Source organism: Scleropages formosus, chromosome 23 (genome assembly GCF_900964775.1).
Source record: "Scleropages formosus chromosome 23, fSclFor1.1, whole genome shotgun sequence".
NCBI lineage: Eukaryota > Metazoa > Chordata > Actinopteri > Osteoglossiformes > Osteoglossidae > Scleropages > Scleropages formosus.
Genome location: NC_041828.1, coordinates 20,229 through 45,058, shown reverse-complemented (window position 1 = coordinate 45,058; position 24,830 = coordinate 20,229). Strand labels below are relative to the sequence as shown.

Below are 24,830 nucleotides of genomic sequence, written 5' to 3'. Positions count from 1 at the left end.
CTCTCAGTCATTGTGGTGTAACAAATGTGTCTGATGCTCTTGTAAATACAGAAGAGGCTTTTATTCTCAAAAACTTACACACTTCCATCCCCAAAACATTACGTTTTCCTAACTTTCCTAAGCAACTTCCAAAGAACAGTATGCGCTATCAGCCCACACCTTATTCACCAGGGTAACTTACGCTGCTGGATACGCTACTTAACAACTACTTTCAAACTCATTCATACGTCACTGAAACACACTTTCTGTCTGTCTCTCACACGCATACACACTATGGGTGATTTCTAGAGCCACCAATATGAATATACCCGAACGGCACGTCTTTGGGCTGTTGGAGGAAAGCCATGAAAGCACATCAACACATCACAGTCCAAGTGGGGATTAAACCCACATCTTCTCACACCACCCAGGCAGGCACTGTGTGAGACAACAGCACTACTGGTTGTGCTGCTGTGTCAGCCCACTTTTACTGCAAAGACTTCTGAAAGTATTCATTTTTATTGATCATTTTCCCTTTCATCCAGTTTCCTTCAACTGGCCATCCCAAATGTCCTGCCGGTGGCAGCGGGGTTCTCTTCTCTGGAGGAGACCCAGACTGACGGACATTCTCTTCATCCTGGTACCCCAGCAGGCCTGCGCAGTGCACGGATGCGTGATCCTTCCTGCTTTTCAACCAGTAAAGGTCATCCAGTGAACACCTGGGCCATAGCATCCGAAGCAAGGACCTGGGTGGCAGTCATGCTCACATGGAGAGGGCAGTCCTCAGTGTCTTGAAGAGAAGTAACTCTGGGGAACTGAAAGGGGGAAGGCCAGGAATACAGCACCCACATTTACTAGCGATCCATCACTTGTAGGATGGGTGATATCAGCTGCTAAGCAGAGTAAAAGTGACTCTGCAGATACAGTGTCTCCAGAGCAAAGCCTGTTAACCACTGGAAGAATGTTACACTCATTTGTTTGGTTTACAATGAAAAGATGCCCCCTCCCCAGTTCACCTGACATGACCCTGGTGCGGCGTGGTGCAGGCGTGTCCTGTTGCTGCTTGCGTGCAACCGTCAAGTAGCTGCTCATCTGACGAGACAAAAACAAAGAATGGTTTTAAAAAAGCTCAGTGAAAAACTGGCCATATGGCACTTCCAGTGAAACAAACAACCACAGCAGAAACAGAATGGCCAGTTATATAATACCAGTTATAGGCCAAGTGAAACTAGGCACAGCAAATAAACATGACAAATGACTGGAGTGGAAACAGTGATAAGCATCTTCCATCTTTCATCAAATCATTCCCTTTCAATGTCCACAGCGACATTGAGGCAAGCTGACACAGACCGAATACCACGGCACAAGTTGTGTTTGACCTGCCAAAGCATTTCCAAGTATCTCCCTCCTCGTCTCTCTCCATGGGCTTCCTATAGCTACCCAGTCAAATTCAGCACTCTAGTTACAACCTAGAAAACCATCAATGGATCTACTCCTCAAGGTCTGCAGGACTTGGTCCCTTGTTACACCTCAACCAGACTGCTACACTCCTCCCCCTTCGCCTGCTTGGTGGTCCCACACACAAAAGGAGCAAAATAAAAAGTGCAAAGGTTTTTGGTTCTGGCTCCAATGTCTTTGAATGACTGCTTCCTCTCACTGCGAACTGCTGAATCTCTCCACGTTAAAAAAAAAATCCATTATGCAGTTACTCATGTAATATGACAAATTGACTGTACTCTAGAATTGCAGGTCTGTTTCCAAATCTCTCCTTCTGTTGATGTCATGCGCTCATTATACTGTTCTCTGAGATGTATGACACTTTGGGGAAAGCATCTGCTAAATGAATAAATGGAAATGGGAAAGAAAATGTTAACAGCCCTTGTACAGGATGACCCTGAAATGTTCAACGCTTACCTTGCGGGCCAGCTCTGCTTGCTGCCTCTGCAGGAGGAGCAGATTCCAGTCGTCATCCTGCGAGTTTCCTAGCAGTGTGTGGCAGTTATAGGAGTGCAGCTGGAGCAAATCCCACACATAACTAGTTTTCACTCAGAATACACAGTTTAATTGTTCATTCTATTTGTTTTGTATTCAGTCATAATTACTAGAACTTGTAAATGTAGATATGGAATGAATAATTTTACAGTTCTTCATCATATATAAAAAATACGTAACAAATGGTGCAGTATTTCTTTTCAGGGCCACCGACCACAGTGCAGCAGCCCCTGCTTTGTGCTGTGTTGTTTTGCATCTTCCGCTGCAAATTCATGACAAGTATTCCCAACTCGGGGCACAGTGGCGCAGTGGGTTGGACCAGGTCCTACTCTCCACTGGGTCTGGGGTTCGAGTCCCGCTTGGGGTGCCTTGCGGCGGACTGGTGTCCCATCCTGGGTGTGTCCCCTCCCCCTCCGGCCTTACGCTCTGTGTTGCTGGGTAGGCTCTGGTTCCCCGTGACCCCGTCTGGGACAAGCGGTTCTGAAAATGTGTGTGTGTGTGTGTGTGTGTATTCCCAACTCCACAGAACTTTCCCTACTCGAACCCAGAGTTACTCAGACCCACTTTTCTTTCCTTACCTTCTGTTGTGTCTTCTGCAGATTGTTCCACAGAATTCTTTGAATCATATCCTCGAGGTCTTTGGATGTGCTTGCTAATGACTCACCGTTCACGTTGGTCTTGGGATTAAACTTCCTGGGAACAGAGAATGTGCAGTTCACACTTGAACTCTTTTATCAAAACTGAGCTGAGATCAAAGTGCTGCTTCACTTTTGTTATGTATCTCTATGAATCTAATTAGTGGCATATTACCAAAATATTTCATTGCCCCATTGAGCCACAACACCCAAAACAAGCATGAAGAGAACACAGATTCTTCTTTCCACAGATGTACAAGCAACTGGGATGTTCACCTGCTTTTTCACATGCTTGATAATGGCCATTGTTAGATTCTACTTGAAACTCTGTATACACCTGGCTGACCATATCTGTTCTGGGACAACGGACAAAATGTCAGCCATCCCACCCATCCAAGGGATCACAGGCCAATGTCTGTATGGACAAAGAGTGAATGAGTCAACCAGCTATCAACCAGGTGAACTGACTAATGGCTGAACTCACGTGGTGTTTTAAAGAGTCATAGTCTTTTTGGAGGGCCTTAGTGAGAACATGTTTCTGACCGCAGGCAGGTGCTAGTGGAAAGTAAGGGGGTGGGTGTGGGGCTTACTGTATGGAGACTCTTCCAGTGGTGCCCAAAGGGAGCAGATCCCTGTCTCCAGCTCTATGGCTTGATTCAGAGCCATCATTCTGTAGAAGGCAATGAGCTGTGGTTCCCTGGATTGCTCACCTGCTATGAGCCACTGCTTCAGGTACTGCTCATTGAAATGGTACAGTCTGACAACAACATGAAGAAACGGGGGTGAGAAAAAAGCGAACGAGACAAAAAACAAAACATTTTAAACTGATTTTAGGTCCTTTCTGTTTAAGTGCATAAAACATTTCAGTGAAAAGCCTCACAATCTAAGGTGCTCTGCTTTCCAACACTATGTGGTGGTGAAAGGGCACAGCTATAATGCAGTTATATTACAGCTAGATTAAGTGCAAACAGGAGAGCTACAACAAGGCAACACACTATATATATACTGTATACGCACTTGTTCTTCCAGTGGTGATGTCCGTACTGTCCACAGATACTCTCGACACCCGGTAAGAGATGATCAAGAAACTAAAATCAAGGTGAAAAAACACAGATATGAAATTTATAAACAGAAAGACATTCAACTCTCCTTAAAATTTTACACGAACAGTTCCTGATTCGCACTAAACATTGTGAGAAAAAGAAAGAACAAAGCACAGGGACAAATACAGTATCTGTGTGTTGCATTGCCATGACAACAGCAACTTGTGGCTGAGTCTGCTCTTTGCATAACATGATTGTAACTGTTTAGAGGTATCTCAATACGTGTGTGTGTGTGTGTGTGTGTGTGTGTGTGTGTGTGGTGCAGTGGGTTTGACTGGGTCCTGCTCTCCGGTGGGTCTGGGGTTTGGGTCCTGCTTGGGGTGCCTTGTGATGGACTGGCATCCCATCCTGGGTATGTCCCCTCCCCCTCCAGCCATGCGCCCTGTGTTGCCAGGTTAGGCTCCGGCTCACTGCGACCTCACTTGGGATAAGTGGTTTCAGACAATGTGTGTGTGTGTATATAGGTGATCAAGAATCGTCGATGTTCAGATAAAGTTTTATGCAGCTACTCATGTGATGAACATCAGTTCATACATGGTAGAAAGGAACAAACTGTGCTTAAGAATCCCGTGTCTGCAACTATGTCTCTCCTTCTCTTAATGTATACAATGTATGTAACATATACAGTGAACACACTGTATTTTCTATAAGATATACGTCACTTTGGAGGAAAGTGTCTGACAAATGAATACATGTAAATGTAACAGCTGGGTGTCCATCTGTTGTGTGTGTATTTTTACTGTGAAAATGACCTGTGTCTGTACTAGTTGTATTTATGTGGTGAAAACGACCTGCATGTGAATCTCCTCGTTAATGGAGTGTTTGGACTCTTTCTTCCTCTTCACTGCCAAAAGGTCGACCAGCGGCCGGATTGTCATCCCCTGAAACAAACACCACAAGTGCTGTATTATTGCACTTACAATGTACATTCACCTTTTTCCTGGAGATACATGTTAGTATTGTTTAGTTAGTTCCTAATATATACAATAACTAACATACAAGTTAGTATTATTTCAATAAAGGTCATTGCATATATAACAGGTTCAAAGAAAAGCAGTCAATAAAAACCATGGCTTATGAAAATATGTAACTTTTTTGTGCAACAGGCATATTATTCAGTCCTACTGCATTCTGGTCATTTTACTTCCACGGTAGGTATTTTACTCTCCATGGTTGCTTGTATCAGACACTTTGAGACCAATATACACATTTGGTGTTTCAAAACCAGAAGGTTCTTGTCCCTCGCTGCTTTCAATATATTTTTTGGTAAATATAATGTACTAACCTCTACATTACTCTGGAATGGAATGGACCATGGAATGAATAATAATTTGATGCCCTTACAACAAGAATTTGCCTAATACAGTGTTTGAACCGCTTGTCCCATACGGGGCCGCGGGGAGCCGGAGCCTAACACGGCAACACAGGGCATGAGGCTGGAGGGGGAGGGGACACACCCAGGACGGGATGCCAGTCCATCGCAAGGCACCCCAAGCGGGACTCGAACCCCAGACCCACTGGAGAGCAGGACTCGGTCCAACCCACTGTGCCCCAATGCCCCCCATATTTGCCTAATAGGGTGACTTAATAACACAGATTAACCCTGTTATGTGAAGGATGAGTGTATCAATGACTAAGTGATGGCTCTGATTAGTATAACACACTTGTGACACGTGAGCAACATGCAAGCCCCTGTTACCTTCCTCTTCATTATTAAAAAAGAAAAAAAACCTATTTGTAACGTGTGTTTCACATCTCTCTTACCTGCACAAACACAGTAAAGAAGATGACTGTGATAATGACCATCAGGAACATGTTCCTCAAAGGAAAGTGATCTTTCTTCAGCAAGAACCCCAAGGAGAAAGCAATTGCTCCTGTGAGGCCACCGTAGGCCACAATGAACTGGTCTTTAGTGGTCAGCTTGACCACACGAAATTTACTGATGACGTATGTGAGGCTGACAACTCCTACATCACACAGATATAGAAAAATGTGGAACGAAAGGGAAAAATATACCATTGTACTAATTTATGACAAGTGACCAGAACATCCATAGCAGCAGAACACAAACTGCACAATTCAGCTGCAGGTTGGAGGTGTTATAGAAAACGGAATAAATATAAACAGGTACATAGCGATTTAAAAGGAGATCAAATATCTGCAAAGTTTTGTATTTTTACACTACTTCTATTCTGAACCGCAAGAATGTCAAAGTTGCTTTAACCCTGAATTATGAATTTTCTCTTGGGTTCACAATGCAGAGTCTTACAGAAGTATATTATACTGATCAAGAAAGCAAAACACAATAGTGATCAATACCATCGTTGTACCATTACCAGTGAGACATTCTGCAAAACAACCTGACTTTTTAACCAGAGCTAGTGGACTGACCCAGGACACGTGCTGCAAGACAGAAGCCAACGGTGGAGGTGACAAAAGTCCAGTTCCACTGATGAGGTCCAGCTACAGTAGAAGCACCAAGGAAGATGAAAGTAAGCATCTCACTCACACTGCTCCACATCTTCAGGAAGTACTTGATAGTAGTGCGGGACTTGTGGGATATGTTGACCTCCGCATACGGGCGCATGGTGACCCCACATGCAGCCTATGAGGAGAGTGGAGAGAAATACATGGTAAGTGAAGGTGTAACTCAAAAGCGTGACTTCCATGTCCTCTAACCTGTATCAGCTCAGCTTTTAAAAACCAACACAGTGTAAAGAACTCCGTTGAGCAGACAGAGCAATGATGCACGGACTCCAAACATGTACATACGCCATGATACCAGACAGGTGGAACACCTCTGCTGACAGGTAGGCTATGTAGCTGTAGAGGAACACGAAGAGCGGCTCAACAATGCGGATGTGCAAGGTGAAGCGGGATGTAATGGTGGCCACAATGCCAAACACAGCACCAACCAGAACCCCACTGAGGGACACCACAAGGAAGCTAACTGCACCCAGGCACACATCGTCAGCTGTCACTGTGCCCACACTGGCATACTCTTCTAATTGGTTGTAGAGCGCCTGCCCAGGTAGCAATCACACATGGGGAAGAAAAAACATTAACAAGGCACCTTTATTTTTTAAGAGGAAAGTAATACCAAGTCCATACAGAACAAAATGAACAGAATGAAGAACACGCTGACGTTAGGCCCACTGACTCTGTGATGGAAATAGACAAAAAAATCTTACAATATCTAAGATCTTTTGACCAACACTTAAGTAGTAATGCAGAACTTAATTAAGAATGATCAACTGGATTAATGCTGCAGGAAAACACCCAGTATCATGGAGGCCGTGTGAACCTCTGCACTTTTCCTGTGCAATATGTAGAAACACTGAATCCCTCTGCCGCTCACCACAGTGACAGCATAATTTAGCAACGACTCTCCAAACAGCAGGATATGCAGAAGCTCATGTATGTGGATCTCTTCAAAAACAGCGAGCACGGCGACAGGGTCCATGGCCGAAATGATGGAGCTGAACTGCAGGCAGGCCAGCAAGTGCAGGCTGCCCAGGTGAGCACCTTTAGCCTGGCACACGATGTACAAAAGTGCCCCCATGAAGAATGTATTCCACAGCGTTCCAACTAGTGCAAACATGAGGATAGTGCCAATGTTCTCCAAGAAAGGCTGCATGGGCAGGAAGTAGCCAGGGTCCAGAATGATGGGCGGCAGGAGACAAAGGAAGAAGAGCTCTGAGTGCAGTACCAGAGGTTCCTTTCCCAACACCTGGATGCCCCTGCCCACGAGCAGCCCCACCACGATGAGCAGGCAGCTCTCAGGTAGGACACGAGACAGCCGTGGGATCACCTGGAAGCCTGAGCAGGAGCAAACAGAAAGGAAAACCTTCGACTCCGTGTTTCTGCCTGTTCAATGCTGCATATCCTTATTAAAGTGTACATCTGTACTTCAATGCTCTTCATTCTCTACCCTTCCAATCTGTAGAAAGATGGTAGGAGGAAGTAGGGGAAAGAGTATGAGGTGCTTGTGGGTACAGTGTCCTCTGCTGGCCTTCTGCTGGCTCATGGTGCTGCACCTTCCACTGCACTTATGGCTGTAGGCCTTGGAGCGTGCACCGCCCCCCCCCCAGAATTCCATTCATTACTCTCATTCTGTAAGGCACCAACTATCAGCTGCGTTACATATCAGCTCGTAGCAGCAGTGTGGGTAGAGTATTCAGCATGGCTGAAGACATCCCTTGACTCACCCCACTTCCCCACACTCAGGAGGCCCAGCAGTTATCACAGAGTGGCAGCGTCTGTGAGCTGCCCGGGGGGGTTCAGGTCCCAGGGTGTACAAATTTCTCTGACTTTAGCAATAAGGAGTTGTCTATCATGTGGTCTGAAATTTTGCTGTCTCATAAATGTCTCCTGCCACTGATATTTCAGAGCAGAAAATAATTTTTTTATTATTATTATTATTATTATTATTAATTGCATAGCAATTATAAGCTATTAAAGCTTACACTTTCAAAAAATTCAGTATTTGACACATTTGTTTGACATTGACCCAGCACCCTTCAGGCTAGGAGGAACCTTCTGCCCCTTGTGCCCACACATATAATCATATTTGTACAAGAAAGAAAGCACATTAACTGCTGTATGAGTTGGGCAGCTAAAAAGATGTAAGAAGCATTTTCCATTTTCCTGGATTCCTTCATCTCCTGAAGTTCTCCAGTTCTTCATCTCCAGTCTGGATCACAACCATAATGGTGGTGAAGAACTCACCAAGCTTGAGAAGGAAAGCTAGCAGGGTCCACAGGGAGACCTCCAAGGGGACGTGTACGTGCTCGTAGCTCAAGCCGAGCACAGGGAGCATCTTCTCACTCCTGCTGAGCTGCTCCGGGGGTCACTGGCTGCTCTCCATCATCAGGGTCTCTTTACTTCCTGCTCCAGCCACCCTCTTCACCATCACCATGACCATCAGCATCAGCGTGACCACACAGAGATGCTCCTGCCATCCATGCACGTGCCCCATGACTCCAGAGTTGTGAGCAGGAGCTGCTCGAGGCATCAGGTCCAGATAACACTGTGCAACTGGATGATGTCAGCAGTGAAGTGTGTTTCACTGTGCTGCACTGCACTGCACTGCACTTCAGGGCGTTTCACTGTTTCGCTGCTTCACATCTGAGTTTGGCATAAAGCACCTTGAAGACAAACATCTGGGCAGTTCCTGGGCTCTGGGTTCAGGTGAAGGTTCAAGTTCAAGTTCAAATTTAAGTTTATTGTCATAGGTACAAGTACCGTGTACAAGTACCATGAAATTCTTCCTGAATGCTTCTCCACAGACTATGGACAAAGACAGGGACAATAGAAATACTGCACAAACAAAATAAAGGTCAGGCAAAAGGGTAGCTTGTGAGTGTTGTGCGTTACAGTGCTCTGCCCTCCCTGGTTTATAATTCCGTTCATTGGTTGTTGCAAGTGTGTGCTGCATTTAGCAGGGCAAGTTTGCCCAGCTGTCAGGTGTGTACTAGTGCATAGTTACACCATCAACACAATGTTGCTCGTTAGCCAATCTACTGGATGTTTTGTATCATGTAAAACACAACCTCATGATACTGTGCACAGTATTTGGGGTACAATACAACAGTAGGCGCCACCTCAGAGCACCTGGGCAGTTTGGTGCGGGTTCGATTCCCGCTTAGCCTGTGTGAAGTTTCCATGTTCTCCCAGTGTCTGCGTATATTTCCCCTCACAGTGCAAAGTTTATGCGGATTGGCGGCGCTAAATTGCCCATAGCGTGTGTGTGGCTAGGCTGCCATGTTGGCAGGACCCCATTCCATTTTCACCTCCTCCTGCCAAATGATTTCGGGACAGACTCCGGACCACCGCAACACCTGTCGGGGAGGCTGTTGAAAAAGCTGTACTAACCCTAACACCAACACCAGTTACACACCAAAGCAATGCTGAATGCAACACGCTCACTCACAACAAACCACTGGCAATTTAAAGCCACCAGTTGACTTAACGTCTATGGACTGCAGGAGAAAACCGGAGCACCTGTCCACGCGAACACGACGAGGAGAGCACGCAGAGTCACCTCACGTGAATGGCACCAACGCTACGCGCTGAGCCCACCGTTCGCTTGACCTTCCTGTGCGTGACACGTTCGCGTATCATTGTGGCGCTAAACACCTCAAGAAGAACAACAACAAGAATTACGTTTTTAACTGACTGTTGTTTGGGTTTCTTCAATGATGCGGCGATGCAGCCAACTGAATTGTTGACGTTTCTATGGTGACACTGTAACCAAGGCAACAGTTCGTTTGCGTCGCTTCGTGGAGCCCGCGGCGCAAGGCACCGTGACCGTGTCGGTGAGTTCAGTGCTTTTCTTCATACTGTTATACAGTATATATGCTGTACATACACAATGTTTTCTGAGTACTAAGAGAAAAAAAATCTGAAAAGTGTAAAAGTGAAAAAAAAAAAAGTAAGTGTGACTGTGAAACTTTTCCGGAACTCTTTTCACGTTGAAGGACGTTACTGTACTCTGTGTGTGTGTGTGTGTGTGTGTGTGTGTGTGTGTGTGTGTGTGTGTGTGTGTGTGGTGTCCGAAAGGAACGAACCCCGTTTTGGAGGTTTCAGGTTTCAAGGTTTACTTTCATAGTACAAGTACCGTGAAATTCTTCTCTGAGTGCTTATCCACTGAACAAAACAATAGATAATACTGCACAAAACAAAACAATAATAATGCTAATAACAATAATAATACATAACAGTAGACAGCCAGAGTACTTAAAAGTGAGAATGCTTAAAGTGACAGTGTAAGTAATGTCCCGATGTGCTTAGAGAGGAGAACAGTCCAACTCTAATTACAAAAGGTGGCACACAATGTGACATTGGTGAGTGTTGAACACTCTTACAGCAGTGGAGTAAAAGCTGTTCCTGTACCTAGGCTAGTAGTGCCAGTTCAAATAGACCTGAGCCGCTTTCCAGATGGCAGAAAAGAGATACGTGCCCATGCGGGGTGACTGTGAGCTTCCACGATGCGCATCGTCTTTCTGAGGCAGCGTGTGGTATAGGTGTCCTGTACTGCTGGTTTTACTGGAATATGGTAAATGCACAAATAAAAGAGCTTATTAAGAACAGCAGCTCGTCTCACATTTTCTCTGTGGAACCTTTTTTTGCTGCTATGTGAAAAGCTTGTGTGTTAGACACACACAAACAGTGACTGAAGCCGCTTGTTCCATGTGGGGTGGTGGCGAACCGAGGCCTAGCCCGGCAGTGCAGGCCGTGGGGCTGGGGGCGCACCCCATTGTAGGGCACCCCAGGTGGAGCCCGAGCCCCAGATCAACCACAGAGCAGGACCCAGCCAAGCCCGCTGCGCCACCGCACCCTCCTACATTAGACCCACTGCAGCCTATAACAAATTCCCACTTCAGTCAAGAATTGACCAATGACAATTAATCAGAATCAGAATCAGAATCAGAACGAGCTGTATTGCCAGGTATGTTCACACATACAAGGAATTTGTCTTGGTGACAGGAACTTCCACAACACAGACAGAATGACAGTGACAAGACAGATGAGAAGATAGAGTATGTGAATAAGGGATGAAAAATATATAAAAATATACAGTACCCAATATTATATACAAAAATAGTCACTAGTTACAAATGCAAGGGAGTATGAGTAAGAGATATGATGTGATAAAAAGTTCTAAATATAAATATAAATAGCATTATGTATTGCACTGGTTTACTCTCTAGGGGGGGATTTAGCTGTTCATGAGGTAGATGGCCTGAGGAAAGAAACTTTTCTTGTGCCTGGCTGTCCTGGTGCTCGGTGCTCTGTAGCGCCAGCCAGATGGCAAGGGTTCGAAGAGGAAGTGGCCTGGATGTGAGGGGTCTAGAATGATTTTGCTAGCCCTTTTACTGACTCTGGACGAGTGCAGTTCTTGGAGAGCTGGGGGGGGGGATGTGCCGATGATTCTTCCAGCAGTCCGAACTATCTGCTGTAGTCTTCTGATGTCTGACTTCGTAGCTGAGCCAAACCAGACAGTTATAGAGGTGCAGAGGACAGACTCAATGACTGCGGAGTAGAATTGCATCAGTAGCTCCTGTGGCAGGTTGAACTTCCTCTGCTGGCGAAGGAAGTACAACCTCTGCTGGGCCTTCTTCACAATGGAGTCTATGTGGAGCTCCCACTTCAGGTCCTGTGAGATGGTGGTGCCCAGGAACCTGAATGACTCCACTGTTGCCACAGTGCTGTTCATGATGGTGAGTGGGGATAATGCTGAGGTGTTTCTCCTAAACCCCTCCGTGAACCGCCACCTTACCGTGGTGGAGGAGTTTGAGTGCCTGAATGAGTCCAGGAGCTATGTTGCCTGGGACTATATGCCCCTGGTAGGGTCTCCCATGGCAAACAGGTCCTGGATGACAGACGAGACAAAGTGTGGTTCAAAAACCCCTTATGAAGAAAATAAAAGCAAGGCTTCCGTTTACCCCGCCCGGTATGGGGTCACCAGGACCCCACCCTGGAGCCAGGCCTTGTGGGGGGGGGGGCTCGCATGCGAGCGCCTGGTGGCCAGGTCTATGCCCACGGGGCCTGGCCGGGCTCAGCCCGAAGCTATGACGTGGAGCCGCTCTTCGGTGGGCTCACCACCTGCCGGAGAGACCGTAAGGGGCCGGTGCATTGTGATTTGAGCGGTGGTCGGGGCCGAGTGCCTGGCCGACCCAAACCTCGGGCGCCAACTCTGGTTTTTGGGACTTGGAATGTCACCTCACTGGCGGGGAAGGAGCCTAAGCTGGTGCGGGAAGTTGAGAGATACTGTCTAGATATAGTCGGGCTCACTTCCACTCACAGCTTGGGTTCTGGAACCACTCTTCTCGACCAAGGGTGGACTCTCCACTATTCTGGCATTGCCCAGGGTGAGAGGCGGCGGGCGGGTGTGGGCTTATTAATAGCCCCCCAGTTTAGCCGGCATGTGTTGGAGTCTACCCCGGTGAATGAGAGGGTCATCTCCCTGCGCCTTCGGGTCAGGGAACGGTCTCTCACTGTCGTTTGTGCTTATGCGCCTAGTACCAGGTCCCGAGGGAGGTGGGGGACATTGAGTCTGAATGGACTATGTTCCATGCCTCCATTGTCGGGGCGGTGGTTCGGAGCTGCGGCCATAAGGTCTCCGGCGCCTGTCGCTGCGGCAATCCCCGAACACGGTGGTGGACACCGGAGGTAAGGGATGCTGTCAAGCTGAAGAAGGGGTTCTATCGGGCCTGGCTGGCTCATGGGACTCCTGAAGTCAGACGGGCCAAACAGAGTGCGGCTCTGGCAGTCGCTGCGGCAAAAACTCGGGCTTGGGAGGAGTTCGGTGAGGCCATGGAGGAAGACTTTCGGTCAGCCTCAAAGAGATTCTGGCAAACCGTCCGGCGACTCAGAGGGGGGAAGCGGTGTTCCACAAACACTGTTTACAGTGGAAGTGGTGCGCTGCTGACCTCAGCTGAGGACGTCCTCGGGCGGTGGAAGGAGTACTTTGAGGATCTCCTCAATCCCTCCGACACGCCTTCCGTAGAGGAAGCTGAGGCTGGGGACTTGGAGGGGGACTCGTCCATTACCCTGGCTGAAGTTGCTGAGGTAGTCAAAAAACTCCTTGGTGGCAAGGCTCTGGGGGTGGATGAGATCCGCCCCGAGTTTCTCAAGTCTCTGGATGTCGTGGGGCTGTCTTGGCTGACACGCCTCTGCAGCATCGCGTGGAGTTCGGGAACGGTGCCTCTGGACTGGCAGACCGGGGTGGTGGTCCCTCTTTTTAAGAAGGGGGACAGGAGATTGTGTTCCAACTACAGGGGGATCACACTCTTTAGCCTCCCTGGGAAAGTCTATGCCAGGGTACTGGAAAGGAGAATCCGACCGATAGTCGAACCTCGGATTCAGGAGGAGCAATGCGGTTTTCGCCCTGGCCGTGGAACACTGGACCAGCTCTATACCCTCACTAGGGTGCTGGAGGGTTCGTGAGAGTTTGCCCAACCAGTCCATATGTGTTTTGTGGACCTGGAGAAGGCATTCGACCGTGTCCCTCGTGGCATCCTGCGGGAGGTACTTCGGGATTATGGGGTTCAGGGCTCGTTGCTACGGGCTGTTCGTTCCCTGTATGACCGGAGCAGGAGCTTGGTTCGCATTGCCGGCAGTAAGTCAGACCTGTTCCCGGTGCATGTTGGACTCCGCCAGGGCTGCCCTTCGTCACCGATTCTGTTCATTATCTTTATGGACAGAATTTCTAGGCGCAGCCAGGGAACAGAGGGTGTCTGTTTTGGTGGCCGCGAGATCTCGTCTCTGCTTTTTGCGGACGATGTGGTCCTGTTGGCTTCATCAAGTCAAGACTTGCAGCGTGCACTGGGGAGGTTTGCAGCCGAGTGCGAAGAGGTGGGGATGAGAATCAGCACCTCCAAATCCGAGGCCATGGTTCTCAGTCGGAAAAAGGTGGATTGCCCCCTCCGGGTTAGGGGGGAGTTGCTCCCTCAAGTGGAGGAGTTTAAATATCTCGGGGTCTTGTTCACGAGTGAGGGAGAAATGGAGCGGCAGTTGACGGACGGATCGGTGCGGCGTCCGCAGTAATGCGGTCATTGTACCAGTCTGTTGTGGTGAAGAGGGAGCTGAGTCGTAAGGCGAAGCTCTCAATTTACCGGTCGATCTACGTTCCTACCCTCACCTATGGTCATGAACTCTGGATCATGACCGAAAGAATGAGATCGCGGATACAAGCGGCAGAAATGAGTTTCCTCTGCAGAGTGGCTGGGCGCACACTTAGGGATAGGGTGAGGAGCTCAGTCACCCGGGAGGAGCTCGGAGTAGAGCCGCTGCTCCTCCGCATCGAGAGGAACCAGTTGAGGTGGCTCGGGCATCTGTTTCGGATGCCTCCTGGACGCCTCCCTGGGGAGGTGTTCCGGGCTTGTCCCACTGGGAGAAGGCCTCGGGGCAGACCCAGGACACGTTGGAGAGACTATGTCTCCCGGCTGGCCTGGGAACGCCTTGGGGTTTCCCCAGGGGAACTGGAGGAGGTGTGCGGGGAGAGGGAAGTCTGGAGGACTCTGCTCGGACTGCTGCCCCCGCGACCCAGCCCCGGATAGCGGAAGAAGATGGATGGATGTTTCTCCTAAAGTCCACAATCATCTCCACTGTTTTGAGCGTGTTCAGCTCCATGTTGTTATGACTGCACCAGACAGCCAGCTCTTGATTAAGCAACCTTTGTCAACTTAGGCCCTACAGGCTGGCAGGAACCTCTCTGTTATGAAACTCAAAATGATTTGCTCTCGGTGTAAAACACCACATTCTCTACTGTACTTTTTGAGTACATTCAAGAAAGGTCTGAAAACTCACATTTCTGGACTCACTTCACAGAAGATCTCTCCAGCTTGTGTATGGTGTAAATATTCATGCACTGTAACTTCATGATCATCCGCAGAAAGGCCTTTACACAGCTGCTACTCCTGTATTGTATGCCAGTGTTTGTGTACCTTAAAAAAAAATTGTAGGAACGTGATCAAGATTCAACTATCCTGCGTTTTATACACCTACTCGAGCGATGAACATTGGTGCATCAAGTGGAAAGAAACAAACTAGGTTAACTTAAAAGTCACATGTCTGGAACTATGTCTCTCTCCTAAATTAACAAATTGTATTTTCTATGAGATGTACATTGCTTTGGAGAAAAGCGTCTGCTTAATGAATACAGGTAAATGTAAATGTAGGTGGTCTGAAACATCAGCCACATGAATGAATGGTGTAAAGTGTTTAACCGTGATGAGCAGCTCACGAATGTCCTTGTACAGGTGTCACTCTGGTTCCTGGGTCCTGCTCCCCAGTCCCCCAACTCCACGTTGGATGCGAGGACATGGCTGCTTCTCCCATGAAGGAGAGGAAGCGCTGCAGCGTGGCCGACTGGGAGAGCAGTAATCGACAGCTGTGGGAGAGCGCCGAGCTCCGGAGACTAACAGCGCACAGGATCCGGCAAGAGGCTAGACACCTTCGAAATGACACCCTCAGTAAGGTATGAGAGTTGAGGGTTGGGGAAAGGGGCGGGGGGGCAGAAGGCACGATGATAGAGTGAGATGAGGGATGAGGGATGAGAGACATGGAGCAGGCAGCTTACTTACCACTCTGTGTGGATTCAGTCACAAACGCAGAACCATGTTTGACATGCCTTTGATCACTAGAATATGATTTCAGAGTTATTGTTGAATAACAATAAACTTATTACTAATAACAATTAATAACAATAACAATAACAACAACAATAAAATGCTTTTTATTGACAGCATACATGTCTTTTCCATAGCAGTCTTGACAAAGATGTCATAGACAGTAGAAGGCAGCACCTGAACACTGGCGAGTTCCCCCAGGTCACTCTAACCCTAACCCCACTCCACACAATAGTTAGAGAGGTCACCCCTTGAACCCCCCAGAATTCCCTCATGGCAAGCTAAGCATCAGCAACATCACAGCCAGTCGGCAAGGAACACAGGACTATGTACAGGAACAGACAGTAACGTCAGCTATTTTCATTAGCCCACATCAGCCCCGCTCAGTGCCATTACAATAAATATTGAACGGGTACTTTACTCCAGGGGTGTGGTGGATTGGACCGGGTCCTGCTCTCCAGTGGGTCTGGGGTTCGAGTCCTGCTTGAGGTACCTTGCGATGGACTGGCATCCTGTCCTGGGTGTGTCCCCTCCCCCTCTGGCCCTTCGCCCTATGTTGCCGGGTTAGGCTCCGGTTCCCCATGACCCCATATGGGACAAGTGGCTTCAGATGGTGTGTGTGTGTACTTTACTCCAAAGTAACATACAATGATTTGCCCATGTGGGAATTCTACTGGAACTATTTCAGGATAAGTATCTTGTGCAAGGGTATTACAGCTGGCAGAAGGATTTGAACCTACAACCTTTTGTTCCAAAGGCAGCAGCAGCACTAGCCCCTACAGTACCAGCTACAACATGTGTGTGTGAAGTACCATACTTTCATCAGCACCTGCTGAGCACCACTAATACTGTACAGTATTGTAGTCCTGTACATCAGTATTGTACACCGTACTGCACAATAATACACACACACACACACACACACACACACACACACACACACACACACACACACAAACACACAAATTTCTGAACCGCTTGTCCCATATGGGGTCGCGGGGAACCGGAGCCTACCCAGCAACTCAGGGCGTAAGGCCAGAGGGGGAGGGGACACACCCAGGATGGGACGCCAGTCCGCCGCAAGGCACCCCAAGCGGGACTCAAACCCCGGACCCACCAGAGAGCAGGACCCAGTCCAACCCACTGCGCCACCACGCCCTCCACTGCACAATAATACTGTACACTAATATCAGTAATGCAGCAGAAGAGTATCAGTGGTGTGACATACAGTAGTTGTGATGACAAGCGGAATCATTTACAGATGGAGTTGGACCAGAGCAACAGCTTCCAGCATTTGAGTGACAGGATCCAAGAAGTGTCTCGCTGGAAAGACAGGTTACAGTCGTGTGTTCAGGAAGTGAACAAAGAGATTGATGCACTCAGAAAGGTACCAATACCGTTACGTACATTGGATATACTGTATGAGCCCTGTACCAGTCAAAAGTTTGAACACAGCTACCCAGAGAAAGGTTTTTCTTTATTTGTACTGTTTTCTACATTTGAGAACAATGGTGGAGATAGCAGAGCTATGAAATAACAGACCCCCCCAGCTCTCCAAGAACTGTACTCGTCCAGAGTCAGTAAAAGGGCTAGCAAAATCATTCTAAACCCCTCACATCCAGGCCACTTCCTCTTCGAACCATTGGCATCTGGCCGGCGCTACAGAGCACTGAGCACCAGGACAGCCAGGCACAAGAAAAGTTTCTTTCCTCAGGCCATCTACCTCATGAACAGCTAAATCCCCCCTAGAGAGTAAACCAGTGCAATACATAACGCTATTTATATTTTTAATTATATCTATTTATCACATCATATCTCTTACTCACATTCCCTTGCATTTGTATAGAACATACCTGTACATGCATATAATGTCTAGTGACTATTTTTGTATATTGTGTACTTTATATTTTTTCTATTTTTTTTTATCCTTTATTCACATATTCTATCTTCTCATCTGTGTCTTGTCACTGTCATTCTGTCTGTGCTGTGGAAGTTTCTGTCACCAAGACAAATTCCTTGTATGTATGAACATGCTTGGCAATAAAGCTCGTTCTTATACTGATTCTGATATACACACACAGAATTATGCAGTGACAAAAAGTAAACCTTTTGTTTATTAGCCATTTTTAATTAAAAGTAACTTAAAAGGAATCACAAATGAGATGTTTTGTAAACAAATCTCATGTACTAAGAAAACTAAATAGACATCCAAACATCTAAACACTGCATGAACGCCTGACAATAACAGATATGGGTGCTACCTGATGTTCCAATATAGCACATGGAGCAGTCGTTAGATGTGATGGGTTGTCTCAAGTTGAACTCATCAAAAGTATAGGGCTACCTGAGTACATATACTTTTGAGTTTCAAATTTGGAATATATATATATACATATATATATTTAACCCTAAGGTGAAGGAAGAGGCTGAGCATGTCCTGGCTGCCTTGCTGCCGCCCCTGGAGGTCAGTGTGGAGTGCCTGTCCTTACGGGAGGGCCGGCGTGGTGGTGAGCTCGTCTGCGACCCTGTGGAAGCTGAGCTCAAGAAGGAGGTGGAGGCAAGCGAAAGAGCCAAGCGAGAGCTACAGCAGCACGTGGACAAGGCCTTCCAGCAGCTCTTGTGAGAGCACTTGTCTGGGTGGAGGGTTTGAGCAAACCCAGAATCCGTATGTAAAACTTTACATGCAGCTTTACACAGCAGTACCTGAGCTGTAATGTCGCAGTGCTCATAGAACTGAAAACACCCAACGCAGTCGTGATCACCTCCAGTCCCTGTGACCTGTACACATGCGTTGAAAAATATACCTACGTGCACTAGCGTTCAAAAGTTTGGAATCACACAAATTTTCACATTTTTGAAAGAATTGAAACTAGCGTCTTAAGAGAAGAGTGCAAACTGGATCTGACCAGGAGAGAAAAAGAAGGAGAAGGACCAGGTGTACAACTCAAGAGAGAGTAATGGACATCTTTGGATGAAAACTTGAGTTTTTTAGCAATCTGATGACAATGCAATCACATCCATTTTGCAAAACAACAATAGAATGGCATGTTTCTTGAGAAAGCTGTTTTGTTTTGGCCGTTTTTTGAACTGGGGTGGGATCGGGGGCTGCGTGCTCTCGCTTGTGCTTCCTGGGCCTCCGGCTTTGTCTCCGGGGTCCAGGCTCCCTTTCACTGGTCCGCCTGAGGGAAGAAATAGAGGACCTGATTAGAATCTGGTGCTGTGGCTCCGCCCCCCCCCTCTGGCTGGCCCTTAGCCCGCCCCTGCGTGCTACAGTTGTATGTTCGTGGAACAACTATGCAAGTCAAAGAAAAAACAGAAAAAAGACAATGGATAATGAGCACCAAAAAAAACATGTAAACAAGAGCCTACTTTTCAAACTTTGACACAAAGGGAGGTACTGAGTGTGACATTCTAGGCTTGCTTTGATTGGCTCATATATTGCAAGCTCTGGTAGGTCTATATGCATGGCTTTTTTGAAGGTAACAGTACTAGTAACAGTACATGTTTATAGAGGACATAAGAAATCACTGGAGAAGTGAGTCTGAAAGGCATATGTTTTGAGATCCTTCCTTAAATGCAGAGATTCAGCAGTTCTGAGAAGGGGAGGTCATTCCACCACATTTGAGCCAGAGCCAAAAGCCTTTGTGCTTTTGACTTTGGACTTCTCATGTATGGGACCACCAAGGAGGCAAAGGTTGGGCAGTCTGCTGGCGTCGTAGCGAGCAATCAGGTCTTGCAGATATTAGGGAGCAGATCCATTGAGGATCTTGTAAATCATAACAAGAGTCCTAAACTTTATGTGGGTGGCCACAGGAACCCAATACGTACGTCAAACACAACATCGTGCAGCAGCATTCTGTATCAACTGGAGAGATTTGATGGGGGAGGCCGACATGAGAGCTAAAATAGTCCAGATGAGATGATATCATAGCCTGGACCAGAAGTTGCGTAAAGTTTATTGTGAGATCGGGGGAGCTTATGGATGTTATGCAGGATGTATCTGTAGGACTGAGTTATAGCTTTAAACCTGAGTTGATTATGACTCCTTGGTTCTTAGCCAATGAAATGGGTGAAATGGGATAGTTGACTGGTTTGATTGAGACTTCTGGACAGGAGAAGTGGTGAGCTGGGAGGTAAAGGATCCCTGTTTTATTTGTTGCTCCATGGATGGACTGTAGTAAAATTATCTTGCTATGCAAATGGGTAAATCCCTGTAAGCCGTTTTGATTAACACAAAACAAATAATGTAAGCATCAGCTTCTGCACATGGCTGTGAAAATGCAATGTATTTGTGTTTAGACAGCATTAATTTTTCTTTGCACTTGTGTTATGGAAGCTCCATATTGTTGGCACATTTTATTGCTTAAAGCTGCTGAGCTATCTACATTACACTTTCTTCACTGTTGGTCATTATCTAGGTGCCTTTCTTCAGCGCTCTGTGTCACTTTGTGAGAAGAGCGCTCAATTTAAGTGAATTAAACTGAAATAACATTATACATTTTTGACTCATTTTTCTCATTGATCCTGGAAGCCTTTTACAGGAAGCTCGGCAGCAGCTCACCTACGATCTACAGAACAAAATGGAGGCACTGGATGTAGACATGCGTTGTCAATCACTCACCGTGACATCACCTGGCATCTCGCTGAAGCTGAGTCCACTGTGTGTGCCCTTGGGGTAAAGTCACACATAATTTTTTGTAATTTCACAGTAAATATTGAGATTGGCAAGACTGATCTCCAGCTCCAAACAACCAGTTCAATGCCACTGTGTTTGCCAGTATTTGGGCTCTTCTGAAAATGCTTTCATTGCAAAAAGAAACATGTGCTGCAGGTCCACTTCTCCCCAGGAGTGGGAACAGTTCAGCCGCTATAATATAAGCCGGGCTCAAGAGGAGACGCAGACTTCACAGCAGCTGAGGGAGGATGTGACCCTCACCTTGGCCAAGGTAAAGGGTCACCTCACACTGACTGTGGCCCAGGTACAAGAGACGTGTCACAGACTCAGTCACGCTTGAACTCTGTGTTTTGCAACTGCTTTACATTTTGCTTAGGAGATTTGTGAGAGTGTGTGTGTTTGCTTACTCCTCTGTGTGTAAGACTTGTGTGTCTCACTTCGCCTCGTTCTCCAGGTCCAGAGTGAGCTGCAGGCTCAGCATGCTGCCACCAACTTTGCCCTCCGCAAACGGTACCACAAGGTGGATCAGGCCTGCAGTGAACTGCACTGGCAGCAGAAGACAGTTAGTGCACCACCCCATCCATTTCTAGATCCACCTACTTGTCTCCGTCTATTATACTGCATCCCCACTCTGGCTTGTGTACTTCACCCTTTCTACAATCACCCTTATGTTCTGAGTAAACTACAGCAGACCCAGGGCCGACAATATGGTTTTTGGCATCCCTAGGCAAGACTCAAGTCTAGCAACCCTTTACCTTCTATCTCTAAAGGTACACATATGTACATATTTATTTTAGATATAGCTGCACACAGGTTATGCAGAAGGATAAGCTTTTTAATGTATTTTTTTTTAAGATAACATGTATGTGAACATTATACTATATGCACTAATCCATCACTTTTTTTAATAGAAAATTATATCTACAAAATTAGAATGTTTCAGAAACATATGGCAGCGATGCATCATACAGTGTTTGCATAGTATATAAGACAGCACATCTCCAATTTAATAAGATTTTATTTTCACTGAGGAAGGTTGTCAATTATTGTTTTGTAAGATTGCAGTATAGCAGTCTCAAATTTTTATGCCCCTCAACAATTGCCTAAATTTGCTAAATTAAAAAACCTGCCCTGAAAGGACTTTATTTCCAGACAGACTGGAGACATGGAGATCCAAAGTGACTGCAAATCTGCCCTGTTTGTCAGACCAGGGAGGAGGTTGCTGAGCTGGAGCTGGACATCTGCAGACTGGAGGAGGATCTTCAAGCAAAAGAAGCCCCTCTGAAGCTGGTCCACACTCGCCTGGAGAACAGAGCCACACGACCTGGGGTGGATCTCTGCCAGGATCAGGTGCTAGTTCATTGTTGCTGGTGATGCTAGTTATGTTAGTGTTGAAGTGGTTAGTGGTATTATAGCTAAATATCTTGGTATATAAAGATTCTTAAGGTCTATTAAGGGTGAAAAATATTTGCCAAAAGTGTGCTGAAAAATTCTTCTCAAAAGTGTAGTTTATTATTAATCACATGTTAAGTACTGTGCTGTCCTAACTGACCCACTTGCAGGTATATTTCAGTATATTTGCATGAGTGAGGGTCTCGGGGAGATGGTTGCAGTGACAGTAAGGAGTTCAACAGGAAAGAGGACTGAAGGAAAACAAGGTTTGATTCAGAGAGGTTCATCTTTAGGTTCACGTTGACTAAATACTCATTCAAGTTCCTGATTTTGAGACTGGTTTCTTCCCCACTGATGCTTATATACCAGTGTATTTGCATTTAGCTGGCTTTTTATCTTGATTTTTCTCTTTATTTTGTATCTATGGTTCAATAGGTGCAGCATGGACTGATGAGTGAGTGCAAACAGCTTGAGGCCACCATTATGTCTTTGAAGAAAAAAGTCTCCCAAGCCCAGTAAGTGTTGACACAGTAAAACCACTACAGTCATGCAGTTCTGTCATACAGTGATAACATTCTAACAGCACGCCTTAATATCCGGGTCCCTCCATGTTACTTGTTTGCACATAATTTGCATTTACGATTCTTCATTTCCTTGACGGATATCAGTCTCGATGCTGTCAGCACCAAATTCTACTGTTGGTCAGCTTGGCATCACAGGAACAGCAGTGAAATGGTTTGAGTCAGACAGATCCTACAAAGTGGTCTGGTGGGTCTCCTGTTCATCTCTTCAGCCTCTCTCAGCTGGTGTCCCACAGGGCTCAGTACTGGGCACCCTACTCTTCTCAATCTAAACCTCCTCCCTCTGCCCTGTCATCACCTCTCATGGATTTGACTACCACTGCTATGCTGATGATACCCAGCGTTTCCTCTCCTTTCCACCCAGAGCAACAAACATTTCCTCACACATTGCTGTCTGCCTATCAGACTTCTCTGCTTGGATGTCTGATGACCACTTACAACCCAGCCTCTCCAAAACATTTCCATTTACATTTACATTTATTCATTTAGCAGACACTTTTGTCCAAAGCGACGTACATCTCACTAAAAGTACCATTTATGCATTACATAAGAGAAAGAGACATAGCTGCAGACATGTGACTCAAGTAAACCTAGTTTGTTGCCTAGCACTTGCTGCACCGAGGTTCATCGTTCAAGTAGGTGCATAAAACACAGGATAGACAAATCCTGATACCCTCCTACCAATTTTTTTTTTTTTTAAATAATATAAGATACACAAGCAAGCAAAAACAATGCCGGAGTAGTGGCTGAATAAAGGCTTTATCTGGTGATGCTCATGAAGTTATGGTGCATGAACATTTACACCGTACATGAGCTGGAGAGATCTTGGGCGAAACAGGTCCAGAAAAGGTGAGTTTTTAGATCCTTCTTGAATGCAGACAGAGTTTCCGCAGTTCTGAGTGAGAGGGGAAGGTTGTTCCACAACAACAGAGTCAGAATCGAGAACCTCCGCACTTTACCTTTCGTGCACGGAACCACCAAGCGAGCAGAAGTAGATGAGCTTTTATGTATTGTGACTTAGTGGTAAAAGTGACTTTGGATTTACAGTAAGCAGAGTTTCAAACATAATACTAGTTCCGCTTGTGTAGCTAAGGTGACGAGACGGTGTTCCAGACTCTTGATACTCACGGACATGATGTATGATATCATCCAAATTTTTTCCAGATACTCTGGTGTCTTATTTAAACTTGTGATAACCATGTTTTGATTTACTATCACACAGACACTCCCTGCAGCTGCTCCAGCAACAGCAGACCTGTATGGGCGAAGATTTGTCCCGTAAGCTAGACACACTCTCCCTCGAGCAGCGAACCCTAGAAACTCGACAGCACCTACAGAAGCAGACCCAAACTGCACAAGGCTCTGACACTGTCCCACTGGTCAAGTTCAAAAAGAACTATGGCCTTCACTCTGCACCCTTTCCCCAGTCTCTGTAATAAAACTTGTTGCTTATTTTAGCACTATAGGCAATCTTCTTATGATGGGATTTCATTTCAATGACCCCAAATACTGACTGAGACAGAAGCAATAACAGATATAGGTGCCTGGTAGTACAAACTCCAGAGCCACCTGTACCTTCTATTAGTTCATTATATGCATTGTTACGAGGTGCATATATCCACATGAACCAAAAGCACAGACGAATGATCTTAACTATTTTCACATCTTGACATTCAGGGGCCTTTTCACTTCATAGCAGTGAAAGGAACACCGATGAACATGAAGTGACAAAAATTTGCTGAAATTTACTCTGCTTAATTTGCTGAATTTATTTAGTGGTAATGAAATTGTAAAAAGTCACGGTTTCCATAATAAAACTATTGAAACACTTGTAGTAGCCCTAGAGCAGTGTGGAAAGAGCACAATAATTGTGTAGAAAGAAAAGCCCTTAATTGCCACTGTTACATTTTGTTATGTACTTTGCTAAAATTACTCACACTGGATTTGTTAGGAGCATAAAAACATTGTGATGAAAATGCAAATGTTCATTTGGATGTAGAAGGAAATAAGGCTCAGTAAACATGTTTGCGATGGTTTTATTGCTAATAGATTATCTTTTCTGCTGATGGCCTTTATGCCTTTCGATGTGTCTGACCAGTAGTAGTAATTGACACTAAATTGTACAATATTTTCACCTTTATGAAGGGGGCATCTTGGAAAGGCTTAATAAAAGTGTGTTTGCTGTTACTTATGTCTCAGAAACGTATAATTATTTTGATTTGTCACATGCACAAAGCAATCGTTAACTGGAAAATTTTTATTTTCATTCTCTCACACCTATGTCAGTGTCACTAGGGTCAGGGATCAAGGTTCCTTTCAGCACTGACAAAGTCACCAAG

General features: G+C 46.2%; 1 protein-coding gene and 1 pseudogene across 1 annotated transcript; one reads left to right on the top strand and one right to left on the bottom strand.

Annotated features, from left to right (window-relative positions):
* Positions 1–94: 94 nt before the first annotated feature.
* On the bottom strand, positions 95–8,754 carry LOC108932011 (sodium/hydrogen exchanger 1-like; annotated as a pseudogene).
* Positions 8,755–9,717: 963 nt separating this feature from the next.
* tekt2 (tektin 2 (testicular)) lies at positions 9,718–24,648 on the top strand. The gene is made up of 10 exons (XM_018748153.1): positions 9,718–10,026; positions 15,475–15,692; positions 17,105–17,230; positions 18,257–18,462; positions 20,375–20,518; positions 20,675–20,789; positions 20,973–21,080; positions 21,725–21,868; positions 22,346–22,425; positions 23,714–24,648. Exons 2-10 carry the CDS (start codon positions 15,537–15,539, stop codon positions 23,925–23,927), a joined length of 1,293 nt encoding a protein of 430 aa, XP_018603669.1. The 5' UTR covers positions 9,718–10,026; positions 15,475–15,536; the 3' UTR covers positions 23,928–24,648.
* Positions 24,649–24,830: the final 182 nt, after the last annotated feature.

Excerpts from the sequence above, each read along its gene's own strand:
- tekt2 (XM_018748153.1), top strand. The coding sequence starts at position 15,537 with ATGGCTGCTTCTCCCATGAAGGAGAGGAAGCGCTGCAGCGTGGCCGAC. Across the intron at positions 15,693-17,104 it reads GAAATGACACCCTCAGTAAG|ATGGAGTTGGACCAGAGCAA; the intron begins GTATGAGAGTTG and ends AATCATTTACAG. Across the intron at positions 17,231-18,256 it reads AGATTGATGCACTCAGAAAG|GTGAAGGAAGAGGCTGAGCA; the intron begins GTACCAATACCG and ends TTTAACCCTAAG.